The sequence below is a fragment of the Mytilus trossulus genome, chromosome 8 (genome assembly GCF_036588685.1).
Source record: "Mytilus trossulus isolate FHL-02 chromosome 8, PNRI_Mtr1.1.1.hap1, whole genome shotgun sequence".
Classification (NCBI taxonomy): Eukaryota; Metazoa; Mollusca; class Bivalvia; order Mytilida; family Mytilidae; genus Mytilus; species Mytilus trossulus.
Genome location: NC_086380.1, coordinates 44655047 through 44681760, shown reverse-complemented (window position 1 = coordinate 44681760; position 26714 = coordinate 44655047). Strand labels below are relative to the sequence as shown.

The following is a 26714-nucleotide window of genomic DNA, read 5'->3' as shown; positions in this document are numbered from 1 at the left end:
ATCAATAGAACCACACACTTTGTGTCTTTGATGCTCTAATGCTGTACATTTTGCATTATATGTGAACTGTCCAACACTAACTTGACATTTGGCGGGAGTTTGACGTCACAGATTTGACCAACATCTGTGATGTAGTAATTAAATATAGACAAAGCTCCGCCTCTTTCCAGACAGTCTTAGATAAGAGAAAAACATGATTGGCCAGCTGCTTTTAATCAATGATTAACATCATTATTTTTGAAAATACACTTTTCACATGATTTTTTTTATTTAATGGAACTGAAAAATTACACATAAACTGAAAATTAATTAAAATGCACAAAACTGTTTTTTTTAAATGAAGAAGACCAAAGAGAAGAAATTTATACAGGCAGTCAGAGGCTTTCAAAAATACTTTCCGCACTCTTTTCTTTGGAACTTTTTTGGAATTTTGGGTACTCAATGCTCTTCAACTTTGTATTTGTTTGGCTTTTTAACTATTTTGATCTGAGCGTCACTGATGAGTCTTATGTAGACGAAACGCGCGTCTGGCGTATAAAATTATAATCCTGGTACTTTTGATAATTTCCATAGTATTTTTTTTTTCATTTTTGGTAGATATTTTCCTTTTAGTTTTTTCTCTTTTCCATGTTTACTTCCATGTTAAATAAATAATTTTTCGTTGCAAAACAATGAAAAAGGACTACAATATTTATCTTGTGGTCAGGGATTAACAGCTGGACACTGGTATCAACAGATGATTGACATATTAGCCCCTCCCAAATGCCTATATATTTAGATTAATTACCATGTGCTTTTATTTATCAATTTACTCCCTGTTTTGATATGATAATGACTTTGGAATTTTTACAAACTGTGCAGAATAATACTTACTTCAAAATGAAATGACAAAAAATCTCTTCAAAAAATCATTGTTAGACTGTAGTGCTAGCTTAATATACATATCATTGTTAGCAAGGGAGAATTGGTTAAAATTCATTAGGTCATTTCCTTTTAGAACAGATCTAAAATACCAGTTATGAGTGTTTGAATCATATCAAAATATCTAGTCTTATGATTTTGTTTCCTATTATTATTCTCAGAAATCTATTTAAACCTCTTGAAAAGTATATTAAAAGGTAGAATAAAAATAAGATTTGTATGAGCTTTGCTCATGTACTTTATGATATTACAAAACGTAAACCCATTAAAATCATGTTAAAACACCAATTTCGTCTTCAAGACGTGATAACCTTGAAATATATGCATTACTGTCGTGTTTAAACGACATATCCAATGACATTATGTAAGCTTTAAAATCTACTTTAAGTCATAAATAATTCTGCTCTGGTGATCAGTGATTTCAATTGTATTTTTTAAAGATTTATTTCTATAAAAAAAACTTGAATTCAAATTATTTTATAGAAATTAATCTTAAAAAAAATACAATTGAAATCTCTTATCACCAGTGCAGTGTTAATTTTTTTTTTTTATACTTACTGAATATTGAAAAAAAAGATTTTTAAAAATGAAGAATAAATTTACTATATCATTCAAAATTCTCACAAGCACAGAACTCGACAATTATTTATAATTTAGGAGCAAGAGTTGAATTAGGGAGATTGCCTATAGAATGATTTATTAAAACACAAACCCTTTTATAATAAGCTAAACTATATAATAATAATATTAAGTGATAGAGTAAGCTTTTTCTCAGTCACTAGATTTGATGGGAACTTATTCATGGTATACAAATGCAAAATATATTGTCGAAGAGACTAATATTGACCTTAATATGCTTTCTACTTGTAAGGACATAAAAGATGTAAATAAAATATAAAACAATATAAAGTTAAAAATGAAAAATAGATATGAAGATTTAATTGAAACTAAATTTCAATATCTATAAAAAAAAACGTTAAAAAGAATCTCATCTAAATATATCTAATTTTCAGATAAGGAGATTAATCAGTAAATTTTAGAATAAGTGATCACTCCCTCTTGATTAAAAAGGGGAGATATTTCAAAATACCAAGAAAGGGACGACTTTGTCATAAATGTTAAATACTAGAGGATGAGAAACATTTTTTACTCTATTGTGATTATAATAAAACTCTAAGAAATGACTTTTCAACACATATGTACTGAAAAAAATAACTTTCATAATTTAATTGAAGAAGAAAAAAATCATTATTTACTAAATCCGTTAACGCCTTTACAAACAAATAAGTTATGATCCTTCTTGAAAAAGTCATTAGAACTAAGGGCAGTGGACTCTTAACAGCTTGTGTGTTGTTATACATTTTGATGCTGTTTTTATAGTGTATGGTTGATATGTATGTATATATGTTTATTGTGTTAATATATGTTGGCCACAAACTGTAAAGTTTCTACGACAATAAAAGATTTGATTTGATTTGATTTGTAATTTGAATTTGAGATGTGGGGTTCAGTATTAAGTTTTGTCGATTTGATCCAACTTATATCAAAATTTGAGAAGGTCTTGTTTATAACTTTCATGTTCTTCATCATTATCATCGCATTTAAACTTCGTACTATACTTGGTAATCATATTTTTTAAAATTTATTACTGATGCGTTTTGTATACGAAATTCACGTCTGTTATACAAAGTTAAAATCCTGGGGTGGTGTTCTCGAAAGTATCCTAAGATTCGTCCTAAGTCATAGATAAGACCAATTTTAGGATGGACTTAGGATCAGTTTAGGACACTCTTGAGTTGTGTCTCGAAGCTATCTCAGACGCATCTTATGTTAGGACGTCCTAAACATATCCTATGTGCGAACTTTTAAATAGTTAAAGTAATTGTTTGATAAAACATTTATTAAAGACGAAACCAATTGATAAAATTATTTATGAAACTTCATGTATTTAATAAATGCATGATTTCAAAAGTAATTATAAAATTTTATCAAAAAGGATTGTGATTTAAACTGCAAAACAATTTGTATTGAAATGAGAATATTAAATTCGTAGCGTCATCGTATCGTAAACACGAAGTTCAAAGTTAAAAATCATGCACAATTTCTTTATACGAGTTAAAAACCGATGGTGCGTTTCATTTCATGTTCATCTTCACCTATTGTTTTTTTAGAAAAAAACATGCACAAAGTTAGGATGAAGAAATGATGATCTTAAGACAACTTATTAGGTGTCCTAAAGTTAGGATGAAACATGTGATATATCCTAAGTTAAGAGAGCTTCGAGAACACGACTTAGGACAAAGAATTGTCATGAGATGGTCTTAGGACACGTCCTAATCCTAAGATAGCTTCGAGAACACCACCCCTGGTTTCTAGGATGATTTTCTTCCCTTACATCTTTCACAAATTAAGAAGAATTTTACGTCGTCCAATATATTGCAAAAATGTAGAGTCTCTAATATCCATGGATCTTGTAATACATGCCTGTTTGTACTGAAGGGTATGTTCACTCATTCTAAATTTAGTACTTAATTTTCTAAAATCTAAATTGGCGTGATAAGTCAAAATTGTCTCTTTAGACCTAACTTAATCTTTATGGCTTTATATTTTGTTGCTCTCATTTAAGTCATTCATTCTTTTCTTAATTTTAGAAACATTCATTACATCGTTACATCATGATTTGATAAACATTTTTGTATTTTTTTCTAACTATAATAAGTCCTCATATTTTGAAGGGATGAGAAATAACTTATTGACATGTTACGTCCTGTTTCCTGACTACCAACTTTCCCCAATGTTGAAAAGGGAAAGAAGTGAGATTTAATCTAATAGTTCAACATTTCTGTTCTCAACAGAATATGCTTATAGTCAGGAGCCTGTTATTCAGTGGTTGTCGTTTGTTTATGTGTTACATATTTGTTTTTTTGTTTGTTCATTTTGTTATATAAATAAGGCCGTTAGTTTTCTCGTTGAATTGTTTTACTTTGTCATATCGGGGCCTTTTATAGCTGACTATGCAGTATGGGCTTTGCTCATTGTTGAAAGCCGTACGGTGACCTATAAATTTTAAAGTCTGTGTCATTTTGGTCTCTTGTGGACAGTTGTCTCATTGGCAATCATACCACATCTTCTTTTTTTTATAATTATAGGCCTATTTCTCATCTGCAAAATACAATGCAAAAGTACTGGTAATATATATATTTGTTTTGTTTGTGCATTATATCAAATCATACCATGCGTGTCAGCCTTATCCTACGCTACGATTTAGTAATTATAATGACCAACACATCAAGTAAGGTATAAACCACTTCAAAGACATTTACTGTGAAGACTTAGGCTTTTTATTTAAAAAGCAAATAAAATATAACCTTACTTTCAGGGATATTTAGAAAAACAATCATATATTCATGTGTAGAATTATCTTAATGGCATCAGATAATATTTTTTTTTTAAATACGTAACATTGGATGCTAAAGGGGGTGTTTAGGTCGTACTGAACCTTTGATTGGAAATATTTATCATTGTTTTTCATAAAATATTCTAAATTATAATACACACATTCCTAAATACACTCACTTTATAAAAAAGTTACGGATGTACCACTGGGTAAAGTATTCATCACATCATGATTTAATCAATACTTTAATATTTTTTTTGTAAGTATAGCCTATATACAAGTAAAGGCAACAGTAGTATACGGCTGTTCAAAATTCATTAATCGATAGAGAAAAACCAAATCCGGGTTACTAACTAAAACTGAGGAAAACGTATCAAATATATGAGAACTACGACACAACAGAGTATGAAGTAGGAAATTACCAATTGTGACTTTTCGCCCTTTCACTTCCTGTTTTCTGACTACAAACTTAATACTTTGTTGGAGAGGAAAATAGGTAAGATTTATTTTAATAATCTAAATTTATGAAATCAACTTAAGATGCTGTTCATTTTATTGTTTTATCTTCGACTAATGAGTTTGAATATTCCTTTGATATCTTCCACTTATCTCTACATTTCCATACATAATGGGGTAAACATTCTAGATATCAATAACTTTGTCAAACATTCAAGGAATGAAGTTTCTTCATGATCATGTTATTCTTTCAAGGGGATCCTTGGATTAACTTTGCCTTTACCCTTTTAAAACCGTTTTGCGACAAGTCAAAGGTTTAGCTATCTATAATTCAAGGTTTAAACAACCATTTTCTTTGGAAAATGCCTTTACCGAGTCACGAACATGGCAGTTGTTAGATAATTTGTAATTATCAAAGAAACCAAGTCTGTTTCATTTGGTGATTTTTCGTATTTTTTTTTTATATTTTTAATTGCTGTTCATTGCATGATCCTAATCCTTGTTTGTGATGGAGATGGCTAGTCATTATTGCGCTTTTCAAAGATGCTGGGTTTTGGAATTTAATCATGTGGTAGAACACTTTATAGAATCGAAATAGACATGTTGTTTTTCGTCTCTCCAATAGTAATGGTCGATCATGAATACTACATGAACATGGCTACTCTCTTTTTATGACAGTTGTTATCCATTCGTTTGGTGTGTTTGAGCTTTTGATTTTGCTTTTTGATAAGGGACTTTCCTTTTTTATTTTCTTCGGAGTTCAGTATTTTCGTGATTTTTGCTTTTTGGACCATTTCTGCTCTTTATATGATTTTGGAGATGCGGATCTAAGAAATTTCTAGCATATTCTAATGTTTGTCTTACAAAGAATATACAATTCTCCTGTTATATATTTATAAGACATTTATATTATTTTCTACTTAGAAATTCTATTGTTCGCCTGTGCAGTTACTTTCGTATGTGATAGTTAAGAGTGCTAGACATTTCAACACCTAGGTATGGATTGTGATTGACTGTTCCAAAGATGTACCCTTCGTTTTCACAGAAGAAGTATGGGTTGTCTTCCATTTTCATTGTAAAAATGAGGCATTTGGTGGTAAAATATTGCCAAAAAAATAAGCACTGCACGACAATTCATTGCATAATAATTATGTGCTACTAAGTTTCGATTCCCTTCGCAACATGATTCTAAGAATCTTGATTGTTACATGATGCTGTTAAGGAGTCTTCCAAACGGAGTGCACAAATATTCTGTTGGGGTGATGATCTCAACCGTTTTCAATTTTGAGCATTTATAAATGACAACGGAATGTGAAGATCCCTGGGAACTCAGCTTATATTTCCATTGATTTGTCTTGTCATGATGAATATTTCCCATTCATTATTATTTTAGCTCATTAGCTATATATGTTTTGTACGAATGAAGAAATGACTAATTGACATTACACTTCCTGTTTTCTGACTACACACTTGTCAAGGGAAAGAGGATAGATTTAATCAATTTATTAATTCAAATTTGCTGTTCGTTCCCGAATAAAGGCGTAGCTGTATTTCTCATCTTCAAAATACTAGTACAATACAATAGCATTTGTAAAATATATATTTGTGTGTGCACTATATCAATTCATACGTATCAGTATTAGTTTATGATGTCATTTTGTAGTGGACTGTCAGCATTGCGGCAATTTTCATTTACTATATAAGCGTATAAGTTTACAGAAATAACAAAAATCTACTGCATTCTGACATTGCATAACTTGACTTTAATTTGATATGATCTTTGATTCTTCTTCAAAATTTACAAATAACACTTACAGTCAATTTTTAAATTAGCATTCGTTGAGACTATATTCCTTTTGACATTGTTGTCTGCATTTTTATTGTTATTTCAAATAACTACTGGTTTACCATTAAACAGCAGGTCCGTAGCCAGGAATTTCTAAAGAGGGGGGGGGGGGGGGGTCGTTAGACTCACAAACTCGACTTTAACAGTCACAATTCGAACATAACATTCACTTTAACAGTGCTTATTTGTTTTCAAGGAGGGGTTCGTCGGAACCTCGTCGGAACCCCCCGGCTACGTGCATGAAGAGTCACGGTATTTATCTTTGAGGGATTAACGTTTTATTTATTATGTTGGTTTAATATAGTTTTCTTTCCTACAGCAGTATTGTCGAGGACAGGACATACTCTGCTCGGCGGAACATTTTCCTTTTATATGGGATGTTCTTACACCGACTTGTTACTTAGCAAATCAGTTGAAATACTGAAATATTTAGATAGACTTATTTGTGAAGTTATATATTTAATATAAATATCATTGTTAGCAAGGGAGAATTGGTTTAAAATCATTAGGTCATTTCCTTTTAGAACGGATCTAAAATACCTGTTATGAATGTTTGAACATATCAAAATATCTAGTCTTGTGATTTTGTTTCCTATTATTATTCTCAGAAATCTATTTAAACCTCTTGAAAAGTATATTAAAAGGTAGAATAAAAATAAAATTTGTATGAGCTTTGCTCATGTACTTTATGATATTACAAAACGTAAACCCATTAAAATCATGTTAAAACACCAATTTAGTCTTCAAGACGTGATAACCTTGAAATGTATGCATTACTGTCATGTTTAAACGACATATCCAATGACATTATGTAAGCTTTAAAATCTACTTTAAGTCATAAATAATTCTGCTCTGGTGATATTTCAATTGTATTTTTTAAAGATTTATTTCTATAAAAAAAACTTGGATTCAAATTATTTTATAGAAATTAATCTTAAAAAAATACAATTGAAATCTCTGATCACCAGTGCAGTGGGTTTTTTTTTTTTTATACTTACTGAATATTGAAAAAAAAGATTTTTAAAAAAGAAGAATAAATTTACTTTAAAAATGAAGAATAAATTTACTATATCATTCAAAATTCTCACAAGCACAGAACTCGACAATAATTTGTTATTTCTTCAAATGTTTTGATGACAGAACTTTTACACATTATTTTTGCTGATTTTTTTGCAAATACATCGTTTTTCGTAATATCTGGTTTTATCACTTCGACCACATTTGAAGAAACCTGGATCATGACACATTAAACTCTTTTATTATACCTTAACCGATAAAACACTTAAAAGGTTATTTACAAATATACAACTAGTCGAACATAAGTCAATTAAGAAAAAAATCAGTTTTATGACGGAAACTTCTACTTTAGCTTGATATTTTGACAACATCAACAATGCAGTCACTGTAATTTTAACAAATTATTGAACTTGGTTTTACAGACAAAACCCCTATTGAAAATATGCATCTTAAATTTTGTAAATCTACTCTAGGAATAAGGAAAAATGCATCCAATTTAGGAGCAAGAGTTGAATTAGGGAGATTGCCTATAGAATGATTTATTAAAACACAAACCCTTTTATAATAAGCTAAACTATATAATAATAATATTAAGTGATAGAGTAAGCTTTTTTTCAGTCACTAGATTTGATGGGAACTTATTCATGGTATACAAATGCAAAATATATTGTCGAAGAGACTAATATTGACCTTAATATGCTTTCTACTTGTAAGGACATAAAAGATGTAAATAAAATATAAAACAATATAAAGTTAAAAATGAAAAATAGATATGAAGATTTAATTGAAACTAAATTTCAATATCTATAATAAAAAACTTTAAAAAGAATCTCATCTAAATATATATAATTTTCAGATAAGGAGATTAATCAGTAAATTTTAGAATAAGTGATCACTCCCTCTTGATTGAAAAGGGGAGATATTTCAAAATACCAAGAAAGGGACGACTTTGTCATAAATGTTAAATACTAGAGGATGACAAACATTTTTTACTCTATTGTGATTATAATAAAACTCTAAGAAATGACTTTTCAACACATATGTACTGAAAAAAATAACTTTCATAATTTAACTGAAGAAGAAAAAAATCATTATTTACTAAATCCGTTAACGCCTTTACAAACAAATAAGTTATGATCCTTCTTGAAAAAGTCATTAGAACTAAGGGCAGTGGACTCTTAACAGCTTGTGTGTTGTTATACATTTTGATGCTGTTTTTATAGTGTATGGTTGATATGTATGTATATGTTACAGGCAATTTCTAAATTTAGGCATTTTGTAAAATGGCTGAATTTTTTAGGCATTTTAGAAAATGCCTGCATGATTTAGGCATTTTACAAATTGACTATTTTTTTCAGGCATTTTATAAAATGCCTGAAAAAATTGTAAGGCATTTTACAAAATGCCTAAAAGACTAAAACTGAATGGAATGTACTCGAGTCAAAATTTTACGACTGGAAATATCAAACAGATGATTTTATTCTATCATTAAATATCGCATGCAATTTAAACAGTTACAGTTTTATAATTGTAATTAAATCATTTACATTAACACTGAAGATGACAATTATTTTTGCTACATGTAATGATTGTATGACAGCAACTGTTACACATTTTTCTGTCTTTTTGCAAAGACAACGTTTAGTGTTACATCTAGTCTTACCACTAGCACTACAGACATGTTTTGTGTAACCCTGACCTCAAATTCTTTAATTTATTCATATTTAGAAGAAGTTATACGAAGGAGGTCAACAGTAATAAACGTTTAGTGTTACATCTAGTCTTACAACAAGCACTACAGACATGTTTGGTGTTTTAGCCTGACCTTCACTCAAAGAAACTTTACTGACAGCTTTACTGAAGGATATCGATATTTCATTATTATAATTTAGGGGTCCATGAACTCGTTTTCAAATTAAATCAGTTTGAATGATAAAAATCAGTCGAAAAAAGTCCACGTAGTATTTCATCTTTAATTTCCAGTTGATAACCATGCTCTTTCTTTCCAGTAATGATCAACAGTCATAAGGTTACATGGTTTTCCTTTCTCTAGATCCACATGGGGAATTGCAACTAATACATTCGCTCCAATATCTACCTCTGTTAAATTCTTAAATAGATTTCTAATCTGACAGCTTGTTTTGTCATTGAGTCTGATGCATGCCTTCTTTCATTTTTGATAACCTCTTCATTTGAACATAGATGACAAGTAATAGTATCAGACATTGAATGGTGCATGTTTTTCAAGGGCAAATATTGCATGCATATTCAATGAGCCTATGAGGCAACTTAATGGTAACAGAAGTCGTCAACTCAATCTTCATATGTCATTATGTCCTTTTTTTTTACTTGACCAATACTTAAAAATATTCCTTGAGTGTATCATACTTTTATTTTCAATACTTTGCAAGATGAGCAATTCACGCACCTACAGATTTTCTAATTACACTTGTTATATTTTTAAAGAATAATCTTAAATTTATTTAACACAACCCTTTTTGTAGCTCTACGATATATTTTTATCATCTATTTCATGTATTTCATATTTACACAATTTGCTTGAAACAGACCAGGCAATTTGTAAAATTTTCCCGAAAAATTTCAGGCATTTTACAAAATGACTAGGTTTTTTTAGGCATTTTATAAAATGCCTGTCAACTTTAGGCATTTTAGAAAATGCCTAAAAATTCAGTCATTTTACAAAATACCTAAATTTAGAAAATGCCTGTAACATATATATGTTTATTGTGTTAATATATGTTGGCCACAAACTGTAAACTTTCTACGACAATAAAAGATTTGATTTGATTTGATTTGTAATTTGAATTTGAGATGTGGGGTTCAGTATTAAGTTTTGTCGATTTGATCCAACTTATATCAAAATTTGAGAAGGTCTTGTTTATAACTTTCATGTTCTTCATCATTATCATCGCATTTAAACTTCGTACTATACTTGGTAATCATATTTTTTTTAATTTATTACTGATGCGTTTTGTATACGAAATTCACGTCTGTTATACAAAGTTAAAATCCTGGGGTGGTGTTCTCGAAAGTATCCTAAGATTCGTCCTAAGTCATAGATAAGACCAATTTTAGGATGGACTTAGGATCAGTTTAGGACACTCTTGAGTTGTGTCTCGAAGCTATCTCAGATGTTATCTTATGTTAGGACGTCCTAAACATATCCTATGTGCGAACTTTTAAATAGGTAAAGTAATTGTTTGATAAAACATTTATTAAAGACGAAACCAATTGATAAAATTATTTATGAAACTTCATATATTTAATTAAATGCATGATTTCAAAAGTAATTATAAAATTTTATCAAAAAGGATTGTGATTTAAACTGCAAAACAATTTGTATTGAAATGAGAATATTAAATTCGTAGCGTCATCGTATCGTAAACACGAAGTTCAAAGTTAAAAATCATGCACAATTTCTTTATACGAGTTAAAAACCGATGGTGCGTTTCATTTCATGTTCATCTTCACGTATTGTTTTTTTAGAAAAAAACATGCACAAAGTTAGGATGAAGAAATGATGATCTTAAGACACCTAATTAGGTGTCCTAAAGTTAGGATGAAACATGTGATATATCCTAAGTTAAGAGAGCTTCGAGAACACGACTTAGGACAAAGAATTGTCATGAGATGGTCTTAGGACACGTCATAATCCTAAGATAGCTTCGGGAACACCACCCCTGGTTTCTAGGATGATTTTCTTCCCTTACATCTTTCACAAATTAAGAAGAATTTTACGTCGTCCAATATATTGCAAAAATGTAGAGTCTCTAATATCCATGGATCTTGTAATACATGCCTGTTTGTACTGAAGGGTATGTTCACTCATTCTAAATTTAGTACTTAATTTTCTAAAATCAAAATTGGCGTGATAAGTCAAAATTGTCTCTTTAGACCTAACTTAATCTTTATGGCTTTATATTTTGTTGCTCTCATTTAAGTCATTCATTCTTTTCTTAATTTTAGAAACATTCATTACATCGTTACATCATGATTTGATAAACATTTTTGTATTTTTTTCTAACTATAATATGTCCTCATATTTTGAAGGGATGAGAAATAACTTATTGACATGTTACGTCCTGTTTCCTGACTACCAACTCTTTGTTTGTTCATTTTGTTATATAAATAAGGCCGTTAGTTTTCTCGTTGAATTATTTTACATTGTCATATCGGGGCCTTTTATAGCTGACTATGCAGTATGGGCTTTGCTCATTATTGAAAGCCGTACGGTGACCTATAGTTTTTTAAAGTCTGTGTCATTTTGGTCTCTTGTGGACAGTTGTCTCATTGACAATCTTACCACATCTTCTTTTTTATAATTATAGGCCTATTTCTCATCTGCAAAATACAATGCAAAAGTACTGGGAATATATATATTTGTTTTGTTTGTGCATTATATCAAATCATACCATGCGTGTCAGCCTAATCCTACGCTACGATTTAGTAATTGATTGCCAGCACCAACCATATTTCAATTTTCATCTACCGTATAAATAAATCAGTTTTCAGAAATTACCAAGTCTTCTAAGTTCTTACAGTGCATAACATGATATTATTTTGATATGATCTTGTTGTGATTCTTCATCCGAATATTTAAACTTACACTCACAGTTAATTTATATATTCAGTATTTGTTGAAATAAGATTCCTTTTAACAGTTGTAACAGTAACCTTTCTCAGAAAAATGTACTACTAGTATAGGAGATTTTTTCCGAGACAAGTGCCTGTGATTGTTGTCTGCTTTTTCGATGCTATGTCAAGCAACCGATGGCTACCCCCCTGCGAACATTTTTCCCCTCGTACATCAGTATTGTTGAAGGCATACTCTCCTGGGTGTGACTTTGTTCCTCCTGTATGGGATGTTCTTTGTAACACTGACTTGTGACCCAGCTAACCTGTTGAAAGATTAATATATATTTTAAAATTTATTCGACAATTTATTTTTCAGGTGATTAAAGTATTCAATACCTTCGGCAGAATCTTTTCTATGCAAGTACGAATGTGACCTTGAAAATGTTTACATGTATTTTTTCATTAAGATTATGAATAACGTTTATAGCAATTGCATATTGCTTTAGAATCATGAGGTCATTTCCCTTTAGAACGAATCTTAAAAAACAAATTAGTGTTTGAATCATATTAATATATCAAGTCATGCGATTTTGTTTCCTATTTTTATTCTCAGAAATCTATTTCAACCTTTTGAAAATTATCTTAAAAGGTAGAATAAAAATAAAATAAAAGCTTTGCTCATGCACCATGAAATTATATTATAAAACGCAAACCCATTAAAGTCATGTTAAAACACCAATCCCGTCTTTAAGACGTGATAACATTAAAAGTTGTGCATCACTGTCATGTTTAAATGACATATTCAATGACATTATGTAAGCTTTAAAGGAACCGCAAGATTTGTTTTTTTACAGTTTCCTCATACTACGTAATTACGGAATTTGTACTATCTATTGTCCGATATTGTTTATAAGTTAATTGTTGACGTTAACCTTGATCAAAACAAGTTCACGTGAAAGTCGAGATGATCGGATGATTAAAGAATGTCACGTGTATTGCTGATGAGCAGAAGGTTCTCATCTAATTTAAAGGTGAGTTTTGGATTGATTGATTGATTGTTGGTTGTTAACGTCCAGTGGCAAATATTTCATGCATATTCAGGACGAGAACAAGTTCACAAAAAATACAATAGGTAGGTTGATTCTATAGAGGCCATCTGGGATGATGGTCGGGGAAATTTGGACTGCCACTAGAAAATGAGGGTATATTGTATAGGGACAGCAATCTTGTCTTGCAACAGGCCACATACGGACCCCTCAAAGAGTTGTTGCAAGGGTTCTTAACGTGCAAAGAGCGTAGCACTCTCTTTACACGAGGCATCGGATTTAACGTCCCCATTCTGACCGGACGTGACTGCGAACTTGATACATCTCGCACAGCCAAACGGACGCCCCACTTCGGCAAGCGTTGTACTGCCGGTCGGGAGAAGACCAAGTGACCATATTTCTATACCCCAGTCACCCTTGGGGTGGTGAGTTTTGGAAATATTTCAATTGTTTTATGATAATTTTATAGAAAGCATCATGATTTATTCTAAATTATCAAAGAATTTCAAGTCTGACATTAGATAGTACAGGGTCAATGTTTAGTAAGCATGCTGACTTTTTGTACAGGTAAACATTGATCATATTTCACATTTAAACACACACATGAAACTTGTTTACATTTCCTATGAGTCATCCTACATGACATGTGTAATGATATTAAATAAAAATACATTTATAATATAAATATGGTTATGATCTATTTTTATAAACATCACTCAAAAACCTACTTGATTGTTTATAAAGAACTGATTGTTTATAAAGAACTTTCATACTATCAAAGTATACACCTAATCGCTATTTATTCCATTTCGGATAAGTTCTTAAATTACACAACTTTTTCATCCAGTTGAAGCTATCTGGGACCCTGTTTAAATAATTCACCATCCATTATACTTTTTAATGAGACCTGTTTAAACTACCGTAAATACTTCAAACAAAATATTGTTTTACTTCAATTTTAATTTCGAAAAAAAATGTATCATACTATATCACCGTTTCTTGATGATCACTTTCTAAATTTTTTTCTCCCTCAGCTGACTACTCATTCTACTGTTGACCTCCATTTTTCAAACAAGTTTATAAATGTAGTTATTGATTAAGACAAGTATAAATATGGCCAAAATCAAGTACACCTTTTAGGGTGCGCTCGACTTTAGTGACTCAGCACGAGGTGTTTTGGAATTTACAGGTTACTTAGAACTTTTTGTAAAAAATAAACACTAGCACATCATAGAAAATCAAGTGAGTAATTTATGTTTCAAATTTTATAACAAAAATCTCTGTATTAAAGGCTGTGGATTTTCTATAAAAATCTTGATTTATTTGCCACAAAGTCCTCTTTTTCTATCAAATGTAATGAAACAGAAAAAAATAATGCTTTGCATCAAGTTTCCCCTTAGAACATGTACTAAATGGCCTATCTCTATTATTTATTTTATCTTTAGTTTTGATACAATTGAGGTTTGAAAAATTCGTACAAAAATGGCTACAGAAGGGTACATAAACCTTAAGTATAGTTTTTTTTATCTGTTTTAACTTGAGTATAGCACGATTTATCTGATTTCAGTTCTATTTGCCACTTTTTTGGTATTGCATTTTTTATTCTCGATAGTTCTGATATCCAATTTGATTTAATTGTCAGTTTATCTAATACAATCTTTTTTGAAATATTTCCTTCTTTGTCGATTATATCATTAATTAATAGTACCTATTTGTTATCCAATTTGTAAATATTAAGCATATATTTTGAAATTTTATATGCTTATTGTTGTCTTATATTAATGAAAGTTGTATTGTTGTTTTTGTCTGAGATATTTTTTATTTTAAGCCAAGTTTTAATTACTTCCAAGTAAAAAAGGGGGAGTGTTTTACTAAGGTTTGGGATTGCTTTTATGCTACCTGGATTCGTGTTGAATAAAGAAAAGTTTTCTCCAAATATATTACAGAAGAAAAGGGGAATAACTTTCCAGTTTGCAAGGTGTGTTTATGTTAATCGTTTGACCCAGGATAATTGTATAGCTGATAGGAAATTGTCAATATTAATCATTTGTATGCCTCCTTCCAAATAATCTTGACATAAAGTTATCCGTTTAACTTTTCTTTTTTATTGCCCCAAATGAAGTTGTAAATCAGTTTTAATAATTAATTCAAAAACAAATTGGATATAGTTGTAACTGATGCCAAGAAAGTTAAATTTGGTAGGATAAGAGATTTAATTTCTGTTATTCTACCTATCATTGTAAGATTGCTTCTGTTCCAGCTATTGATTACATCTTGAGAATTTCTTAAAATTCTTTCTGTATTTAATCTGTCACATTCATCTTTGTTACATTTGTAAGTCCAAAATATACCCATAGACTTTTAAAAGGTTCTTTATTCCAGTTTATATTTTCATATTTGTCTTTGCAACTTTTTAATTGGCCTAACCATATGCCCTCTGTTTTAGATTGGTTAAGTTTAAGACCTGAGAGTGTTCCAAATATTTCAATCAAGTTTAAAGCATAGCTTATTTCCTGCTTACATTTAAAAAAAGAGTAGTGTCATCTGCTAGTTGTAAAATTTTCAGACTATGTGTTTTAGAGTCTAATTTGATTTGAAATCCCTTAATACCAGTATCTTGCCTTATTCTACATGCGAGAATTTCTACTGCTATTGTGAAAATTAGAGAACTGCATGGACACCCTTGTCGTATCCCTCGAGATACATTATAGGTTTCTGAAATCCAACAGTTATTTAGCATACAGGCTTTAATATTTTTATATAATGTTTTAACCCATTTAATGAATGAGTTTGGGATAACAAATTTTGTAAGGGCTTCATAAATAAAGCCCCATTCTAATGAATCAAAAGCTTTCGAAAAATCAATAAAAAGTAATGCACCATCAATATGGAAGGTTTCAGCATAATCTATAATGTCCTGGATTTGGCGTATATTAAAACCAATATATCTATTTTTGATATAACCATTTTGATCGACATGAATTATTTTTATCTGTATTGGTTTTAAACGTTGAGCTATTGCATATGCAATGAGTTCTGTATCTACATTTAATAGTGCAATTGGTCTATAGTTATCCAGTGACAAAGGGTCTTTTTTTGTAAATTAAGGATATTATACCTATTTTGTGTATGGTTGTTAGTTCTCCTTCTTCATTGCATTTATGAAAGACTTCAACAGTAAATTCTTTTAAATTACTCCAAAAAGTGCGATAAAATTCTACACATAGCCCATCTATTCCTGGGGATTTATTTAATTTCATTTTAAATATTGCCTTAGTGCATTCTTCTACTGTTAAGGGGCCCCAATGATTCACTTTCTACTTCTGATAGTTTGTGATCAATGTTGGTTTCATTTATATAATTTTTGATAAATTCTGAGAAGTGCCCAAAGGTCCAAGTGAGCATTTCTCATCACCTGGCGTCCGGCGTCCGTCGTCGTCCGGCATCCGTCGTCGTTAACTAACTTTTACAAAAATCTTCTCCTCTGAAACTGCCGGGCCAAATTTATCCAAAAATGGCCAAAATCATTATTAGGGTATCTAGTTTAAAAATTGTGTCCGGTGACCCGCACAACCAACCAATATGGCCGCCATAGCTAAAAATAGAACATAGAATGATGTATCTTGAATATTATTATAGATAGAGATAAACTTTAAAATACAATGCATGTTGGCAAAGTAAGATCTATAAATAAGTCAACATGACCGAAATTGTCAGTTGACCCCTTTAGGAGTTATTGCCGTTTATAGTCAAGTTTTAACCATTTTTTCGTAAATCTTAGTAATTAATCTTTTACAAAAATCTTCTCCTCTGAAATTACTGGGCCAAGTTAATTATAGATAGAGATAATTGTAAGCAGCTAGAATGTTCAGTAAATTAAGATGTACAAACACATCAATCCATCTGCGTCCTTTGTTTAATATTTACAAAGACCAAGGTGAGCGACACAGGCTCTTTAGAGCCTTTAGTTTTTATAGTTTTCTATTAATTTATTTATGAGATCAATATAATTTGCTCTTTACGTATAATAATATTTATTTTAAAGAATCCCCTGCCTCATTCTTCCGAATTTTGTATTTGACAGTTAAGTGATACACTATGTAGATTTTCACCCATTGTTAAATTTTGAGTTTAAATGTTTTATTGACATAAATGCAAAAAGAAGATATATTTGTTTCACCTCATATTTACAGCATATTTTCATTTGTTGTTTGATTTTATGATTACTATAAAAACAAAGTTATTTCTTAAAATATTCGGATGACTGAATTTTTACACATTATTTTTGCTGATTTTTTGCAAATACATCGTTTGGCGTAATATCTTGTTTTATCACTTCCACCACATTAGGAGAAACCTGGAGCATGACACATTTAGCTTGATCAGTATGTCTTTACTGATAAAACACTTAAAGAACATTAACATCTATGTAACTAGTCTAACATAAGTCAATTGAAAAACACTTCAGTTTCAATGACTGCCTTTAGAAGGAAATTTCTACTTGGGTTCATATTTTTACAAAATCAACAATGCAGTCACTGTAAAATTAATTTGAGATGTGGGGTTCAGTATTATTTTTTGTTGATTTGTTCCAACAAATATCAAAATTTAAGAAGGTCTTGTTTGTTACTTTTATGTTCTTAGAATTGTGGTTCATCATCGCATTTCAACTTCGTACTATACTTCATAGCTTTTATTTATTACTGATGAGTTTTGAATACGAAATGCAGGTCTGTCATACACAGTTTTAAACCTGTTTTTTAAGGATGGTTTTCTTTCCATATATTATTCACAAATTAAGAAGAATTTTACGTCGTCCTATATATTGCAAAGAATGCAGAGTCCCTTATCTCCATTGATGTTATAATGTCTGCCTTTTCGTACTAAAAGTGCATGTTCACTCATTTTAAATTTAATAATTAATTTTCTAAAATAAAAATTGGTCTGATTATGTCAACACTGTCTCTTTAGACCTTAGTTTATCTTTATGGCTTTTTATTTAGTTGCTATCATTGAGGTCATTCATTCTTTTTTTAATTTTTGAAACATTCATTAATATTACATCAGTATTTTATTAAAGAAAATGTAATTTTTCTAACTATAATCTGTCCACATATTTTGAAGGAAAGAGGAAATAATAAACTCATCATAGATACCAGGATTAAAATTCAGTATTTACGCCAGACGCGCGTTTCGTCTACAAAACACTCATCAGTGTCGCTCAAATCAAAAAATGTTTAAAAGGCCAAATAAAGTATGAAGTTGAAGAGCATTGAGAATCAAAACTTCCTTTTTTAACCTGTTTCCTGACTAAAACTTTGACCAATGTTGTTAAGGGAAAGAGATACGAATTAATGTAATAATTCAACTTAACAGATTATGCTTATAGACGCCATTTTTGCGCCTTTTCCAAGTCAGGAGCCTCTGGCCTTTGTTTGTCTTGTATATTTTTAAATTTCGTTTTTTTGTGTATCATTTGGAGTTTAGTTTGGCGTTCATTATCAATGAACTAGTCTATATATTTGTTTAGGGGCCAGCTGAAGGACGCCTCCGGATGCGGGAATTTCTCGCTACATTGAAGACCTATTGGTGACCTTAATCTGTTGTTAATTGTTCTATGGTCGGGTTGTTGTCTCTTTGACACATTCCCCATTTCCATTCTCAATTTTATATTATAGGCCTATTTCTCATCTGCAAAATACAATGCCATAACACTAGGAATATATATATTTGTTTTGTTTGTGCATTATATTAAATCGTGTCATGCGTGTCAGTCTAATCCTATGCTACGATTTAGTAATGGATCATTGTCAGCACCAGCCATGTGTCAATTTTAATCTACCATATGAATTAATAAGTTTTTAGAAATTACCAAGTCTTCTGCATTCTGACAGTGCATAACATGCAATTATTTTGATATGATTTTGTTGTGATTCTTCATCAGAATTTTTAAACTAAAACTCACAGTCAATTTATATATTAGTATTTGTTGAAATAAGATAACATTGTTGTTACAGTTACCTTTCTCAGAAAAATGTACTATAGGAGTTTTTACCGAGACACGAGCCGTGATTGTTGTATGCTTTTTCGATGCTATATCAAACAACCGATGGCTAACCACCGCGTACATTCCCCCCCCCCCCCCCCCCCCCCCCCCTCGTACATTAATATTGTTGAAAACATACTCTTATGGGTGTGACTTTGTTTATCCTATATGGGATGTTCTTGATAACACTGACTTGTTACCCAGCCAATCAATTGAAAGATTAATATATATTTTTAAAACTTATTCGACAAGTAATTTTAAAATTTTGTAGGTGATTAAAGTATTGTCGATTTATTCAATTAAGTTGTAATTTTGATTTGAGTACAATAATGTAATACATAAACTTAAAATTGAAGGTTTTTTTTAAATAAATGCAAGTAAAAATGTTACCTTAATTTGTTTTATAACGTCACTGGGGTAAAACTGATGACTGTAACTGCATTCCCGGTCATCCAATGTCGGATGAAAAATTAAATCAGTATCTGTATTGTCTGTTAAAGTGTTTCTATATCATTTTCTTTACAAAACATACATTGATACGATGTAAATTTATTAAAGATTCACACGGAAATCACTACTTACTACCGAGAAAAGTGCATGGAACCGGAATTTCGATTTGAAAAAAATCGCTCAGATGACCGTAAATCACAATCAAGATGACGGTAAAAGAATCAGCGATTCATAACAAGGTTGACCGTTATTGGTTTTAAGATGACCGTAATTTGTAAATGATGACCTTACTTTTAAAGGATGACCGTCAATTCTCAGAAATATCCGTATTTATATAACTACTTTTTTGTATCAAGTGATTAATCGTGTTGGTATAAACGTATTTATATGAGAGTATTAGCATATAGGAAGAAGAAAATCAGACGTGCTTCAAATACATAGTTCACCATTTGGATCTGTTTCACAGTAGGAGGCTTAATTTTTAAAATGAATTTGCAACAAGACATGCACATGAACAAGTGTGGAAAACATGCAACAAAAAAGGTATAAAATGACACCTAAAAGTAATTTCTTTTTAAATGCGGTGCACAGCCTCACACTACAAATCAAAAGATTATTTTTATTTATATCTGGGATTCCTTTTAATGACATATAATAAATACACCTTTTTAAAAATGCCAATGCATATACACCCATTGATATTATATCGTCTTTGATTGGTCTCCTATTTTGTCTTTCAAATAAAATAATAGAATTTTTTTTTTTTTTAATTATACGACCAAACGCGTGAAGATGAGCTCCACCAAAATAGATCCTTAATATAGTCTTGTAAGAATAGCGTATCACAAGGGGGAACCTTGTCAATTTGTAAAATACAGAAATGTCATTCATATATCAAGACAAATTAACATTTTAATCGGCTCCCTCTTGAACCATACACATGGGCTTGATGACCGGATATTCATATGTTTAATTTATGTTTTTTTTTATGCTCGTTTATGAGCATTATGTTTTCTGGTATGTGCGGCCGTTCTTCCGTTCGTCTGTTCATTTGTCCGTCGGTCCAGCTTCAGGTTAAAGTTTTTGGTCGAGGAAGTTTTTGATAACGTTTAAGTCCAATCAACTTGAAACTTAGTATACATTTTCCATATGATATCATCTTTCTAATTCTAATGCCAAATTACAGTTTTATCCCAGTTTCACGGTCCACTGAACATAGACAACGATAGTGTAGATGAGACATCCGTGTACTAGGGACACATTCTTGTTTCTTCAACTTTTTGTCGTATATCAATTTTTATTAAAATTTCTACGTCGCTTTTATAAATATTTCATTGTTTACGAGAAATATGCAATTTACTATTATTTTCATGAACCCAAAATACGGCAAATAGTAAAAAAGAAATTTATGAAACATATCTATATCCGCTAACCGAGCTCCTATTGAGACAAACTCAACAAAAAGCTATGAATACAAATACGGATACTTCTTAGAATTGACGATCATCCTTTAAAAGTTACGTTCATTCTTTATAAATTACAGTCAACTCTTTATAAATTACGGTCATCCTTTACAAGTTACGGTCATCTGTTTACCAATCACGGTCATCCTTGTTGTATGTTACGGTCATTTTGAAAATATTTCAATTATGATTTACGGTCATCTGAGCTATTTTTTTAAATCGAATTTCCTGTTTCATGCACATTTCTCGGTAGTAATTAGTTATTTCCATATGAATCTTTTATAAATTTATATCGTACCAATGTATAATTTATAAAGAAAATGATATATAAACCCTTTAACACAATACAGAAACTGACCTAATTTTTTATCCGACATCTTGGGATGACCGTGAATGCAGTTATGGTCATCAGCTTTACCCCAGTGAACGTTCGAGGTTTTACAAACATGTATTTTTATCATTGAGATTATGGATAACATTGTTAGCAAGGGTGCATATTGTGTTAAAATCATTTAGTCATTTCCTTTTAAAACGGATCTAAGTTGTGAGTGTTTAAATCATATTTATATATCATCTAGTCATGTGATTTTGTTTCCTATTATTTTTTTTCGGAAATCTATCTCAACCTCTTGAAAAGAATATCAAAAGGAAGAATAAAACAATTGTGTATGAGTTTTGCTCATTCAAACGAGCATCACTGTCATACAGGCGCCTTGCTTGGGACAGTAAAAAAAATAATTCGACAGGGTAAAAACTGTAGGTCAACGCCCAACTCTTCCCATAACCAGTGAAAGTTGTGTTACCGCATCACATTAGAACACGCTGTAAAATCATTCACCAAATCCGAACTAAGCACATAAACAAAAAGTATGACAAACGTACAAAGTACCTACTAGTATATGATTTAAAGTACTCACGGCTACTACCAGCAACTGACCAGGTTTATAGTTCAATAAATCGTTTTTTCCCCAAAAATAAAAAGTATAAATCAGCACCCCTACAACAAATCTAGTGAAGATTGTGATTTCAGTCATTAATATACAATTTATTGGGTTCAAGATAAACATTTTGACAAATTGTTGTTTTTTGATAGCATGCATTATTCAGCTAGGGACCATATGTAATAATACAGTCTGAATCCACAATTTCAAGTGCCACAGACTAGGCACATTTGCGGGGTCCAAGGAGTATTATGGATGATGGTGTAAAATTTATTTACCATAATTTAATTTCCCCAATTAGTCTTTGCTAAATCTGCACTTTTCAAAAACTTGTGCAGAATTTATCTTTGTTTCAGATAAAGAAATTCTTGGCATGAGTAAAGTTTTATCCTCTCCAATACTATATATAGAAAAGGTTTCTCATAAAATGCATTGCATATAAGAAAATAACCATCACTGGAAGTTAACAAATCAAATTTTTACTCCTTTTTCATGTGTACAAGCTTGAGTATTCTATAGAAACACCAAATAATAGAAATATAATGGTGCCTTGAAACACAAATTTTTTTTTATGACTCAATCATACACTGTGCCACCCTCTAATATTTTTCTGTTGATATTAGTTTATGACATGATGACAGTAAAAACTTCTTGGAAAAATATTTAAAAAAATAGAGGGAAAAATATGTTAAGTACTGATCGAAACCTTTTTTAAATGCATAATCAAACATTTCCTGTTGTGCGTTTATTGTCTCTTCCCTGTCCCTATTAGGAAAAGTCTAATGTACTAAATAGGCAGAATATATCATGAGAACATTCAAAATCACAAGAAATTATGAAACTGGCAATGATATTAGAAGTTAGAACACGAAAAACGACAAAAAGACAAATAGGTCAACAAAACCATACATAGAAAACTATAAACCTGAAAATTTTAAAAATGTAACAAAAAAATATAAATTCGCGCAGTCTTAAATTCGCCATATTCCATATTTCACATAGAAATTTTTTCATAAATGATTCGGAAAACCTTATAAATGTATATGTATCGAGTGGTATAATCAATCAGTAATCCTTTTCTTTTCCTTTTTTTTTTTTTTGGGGGGGGGGGAGGGTTGTCCTTTTAAATTTAGATTTAGTCTCAATTCTTATTTTAACAACACAAACACAATAAACAGAGAAAAGTTGTAAAATTACTGCTACTTAATAATCTTTTGATTGATCTGCGTAGCAGATACAATAAAATAAATAGTACTAATTTTACTAAATATATATTTCAGCAATCAGTGATGCTCGGGAACAAAATATTTTAAATCAAAATCCTTTAAAAAAATAAGCAGCTGATAAACAAACAAGGACAACAAGAATATCCAAAGAAAAGTATTTTCAAGCAAGTTTCAAATAAAGGCAACAGTAGTATACCGCTGTTCAAGACTCATAAATCCATGGACAAAAAACAAAATCGGGGTAACAAACTAAAACCGAGGGAAAAACATTTAATATAAGAGGAGAACAACGACATAACACCGAAACGTAACACACACAGAAACGGACCAAGCATCAGACAAAACACCACGAGAATAACAAATATAACATAAAAACCAAATACATTAATTTGGGATAGACAAGTACCGTGCCACGTCTTATCTCAATATCTCAAAAATAAGAGAAAACACAAACGACTCAACGTTAAAATGCAACACACATATAAACGAACAATAATATAACAATGACCATCTTCCTGACTTGGTACAGGACACTTTTAAAGGGGAATAAAAGTTGTGGTTGAACCTGGTTTTGTGGCATGCCAAATCTCGCACTTTAATGGCAAAGTTAAATATAACATTGAGATGACAACATAATATTACAGGACTACAATACTACTGGCTACAGGGCTTGTTATATCCTCGGAGATTTACAGTCCACCGTTATAGTATCCATTCATGTGTTAATGATTTTACTGTTAAATAAAGGCAACAGTAGTATACCGCTGTTCAAAACTCATAAATCCATGGACAAAAAACAAAATCGGGATAACAAACGAAAACTGATGGAAACGCATTAAATATAAGAGGAGAACAACGACACAACATTAAAATGTAACACACACAGAAACGGGATAAGCAATAGACAAAATCCTATGAGAATAAGAAATATAACATCAAAATCAAATACATGAATTTGGGATAGATAATAACCGTGACACGTCTTATAGTAATGTGAATTCAAACTAAAAGAAATGTCAATTTTGTTGTAAATTGTATTTCAGCATCAATATGGCAGTTAATAAATGTTCAGCGAAATTCCTTTACAATATAAAAGAAACACAGAAGGCCATTACTGAGGAAGAGGCAAACTTCTTGCGGATTATCAATCTTATGCTTAGAGTAGCTCCACAAGCAGTAAGAGTCCAGTTTGACCACGAGTTTCTCCCCGGAGGATTACAAAAAGTTCTAAATCAGAATAAATTTGAGGTTCTTAATCCACTGAAGGCAAAACGCGTAATCAATCAGAAACAGTGGGATTTATTATTTCCTAGAACAGGTAAATATTCGATATGTAAATTTGTCAATAAGGTTAGCAAATAGCTAAAGCTGACATACAAAACAAGTTTTTTCCTTAATTCCTGAGACTGACATTTTCAGAGCACATGCTGTTTATAGGTTTCTTTATATACTAGCCACAAAAAGAAACGATACCCAGATTTTATCAAAAATATCTACTTTATTTTTCAACAATATTATTTTAGTTTTGTATTTTATGAAACAATAACATAAAAGCATACAAACTTAACAAAGATAACAAATGACAATTAATTTTCCTTATTGCACGGACTGTTTGAAGATGTTGTTGTTAAAACCAAAAGTTGAAGAGTTGATATCGCGTATGGCCACCTCTTGCGTTGATAACAGCAGTCAACCGCCGACGCATTGATCCAATTAATCGCTGAATAAATGCTTGTGGAATGTTTTTCCACTCTTCCACTAAGGCGGCTCGTAGCTGGTTGACTGACTCTGGTGGTTGATGACGTCTGCGAACACGTTTGTCAAGTTCATCCCATAAATGTTCAATTGGTGATAGATCTGGCGATAAGACTGGCCATGGAAGAATGTCAATGTTATTTTGTCCAAGATATTGTGTGCATACACGTGCTACGTGGCACCTAGCATTGTCCTGTTGGAAAGTATGCCGATTTCCATGCCTTGCAATGAATGGTTGAACAATAGGGGAGAGAATTTCATCACGATAACGAACTCCAGTAAGGCTTCCGTTAATGAACGTCAAGTCAGTGCGTCCACAATGCGTGATTCCTGCCCAAACCATCACACCACCACCACCAAAGCGATCACATTCATGCACACACGCGTCTGCATAACGTTCATTTGGACGTCGGTACACTCTCATTCTGCCATCACTTCTACGTAAGCGAAATCTTGATTCATCACTAAAAATGACGTTTTGCTACCTAACACGGTTCCAATACAAACGTGCATTTGCCCAACGTAGACGTGCAGTTCGATGACACTGTTTAAGAATGGCGCTTACTACTGGACGTCAAGAACGCAAACCAGCCTCTCTTAGCCTATTACGTACAGTTTGGGCGGATATCCTTGGATTATGCCTCCCAGGTGTTTGTCTAGCGGTAATTGTAGCTGGTAAAAACCGATCCCTGAGGTGAGTAAATCTTATTCGACGGTCTTGGCGTAACGTCGTTTCTCTTGAACGTCCACTACGTCGTCTGTCATTTGAGGACCCAGTCTGTCTTAGACGGCTCATTAATCTGGTTATTGTCAATTTGGAAACACCAAAGTTGTTTGCGACGTCAATATGCCGCATACCTGCTTGTACCATTCCCACAGCTCTATCACGCTCATGTTGGCGTAGACGAGGCATATGAAATCGGCTTTTTTGAATGTCACCTTCAATCACCTTTTGTTTACCTGTGTTGACCGGATATTTAATAACCCTAATTAAATTGAAAACCTGTGTTCGGACGGCATAAATGTGGTTCCGTTCGAAATTCAGAAATACGCTAAAATGACGTTATTGTCCAATAAAACAAAAACAAAAGTGCAGTAACCTACAGACTTATGACTCTTTTTGAACATATAACTAGTAGCAATAAATATTATTTTGTTAATAAAAATTATTTTGAAAAAATGTTGGGTATCGTTCTTTTTTTGGCTAGTATATCATTGTATGGAAGGATAATTTACCATATAAAAACATTCTTGACATAGGGTACACTAGTTGCCTCAAAACTGGAATCTGATAGGTTTGATGAACCTTCTGTGTGCTCCTCCAGACAGGTTTTGAACTAGACTCTTGACTTTTCACGAATCTCGTCCTTGATTTTTTTTATTTTGAGCGTTCTTGATGCAGGTAAAAATTGAGATGCGTTTCGAACACAAGAGACTTTAGAGTTCATACAGTGTTGGTTTTATTTTGTTTACTCTTGTATTTATATTTTACTTACTTTTTGCTTTATCAAAAAAGTGCATACTATATTGGGAACCATTCAAAAACCTAAACCA

The 26714-nt window shown here is 31.3% G+C and overlaps 1 protein-coding gene and 1 long non-coding RNA gene across 2 annotated transcripts in view; both read left to right on the top strand.

The window, feature by feature from the left end:
* The window catches only part of LOC134681003 (uncharacterized), a 73411-nt gene that overhangs the window by 11239 nt on the left and 35458 nt on the right, over positions 1–26714 (top strand). The gene's annotated exons all lie outside the window — the stretch shown is intronic.
* Positions 4732–26714, top strand: part of LOC134681002 (uncharacterized) — a 47764-nt gene continuing 25781 nt past the window's right edge. The window contains exons 1-2 of the mRNA XM_063540340.1: positions 4732–4814; positions 24449–24723. Of these exons, the coding sequence (XP_063396410.1) occupies positions 24456–24723 (268 nt within the window). The 5' untranslated portion in view covers positions 4732–4814; positions 24449–24455. The remainder of the gene's footprint in view (positions 4815–24448; positions 24724–26714) is intronic.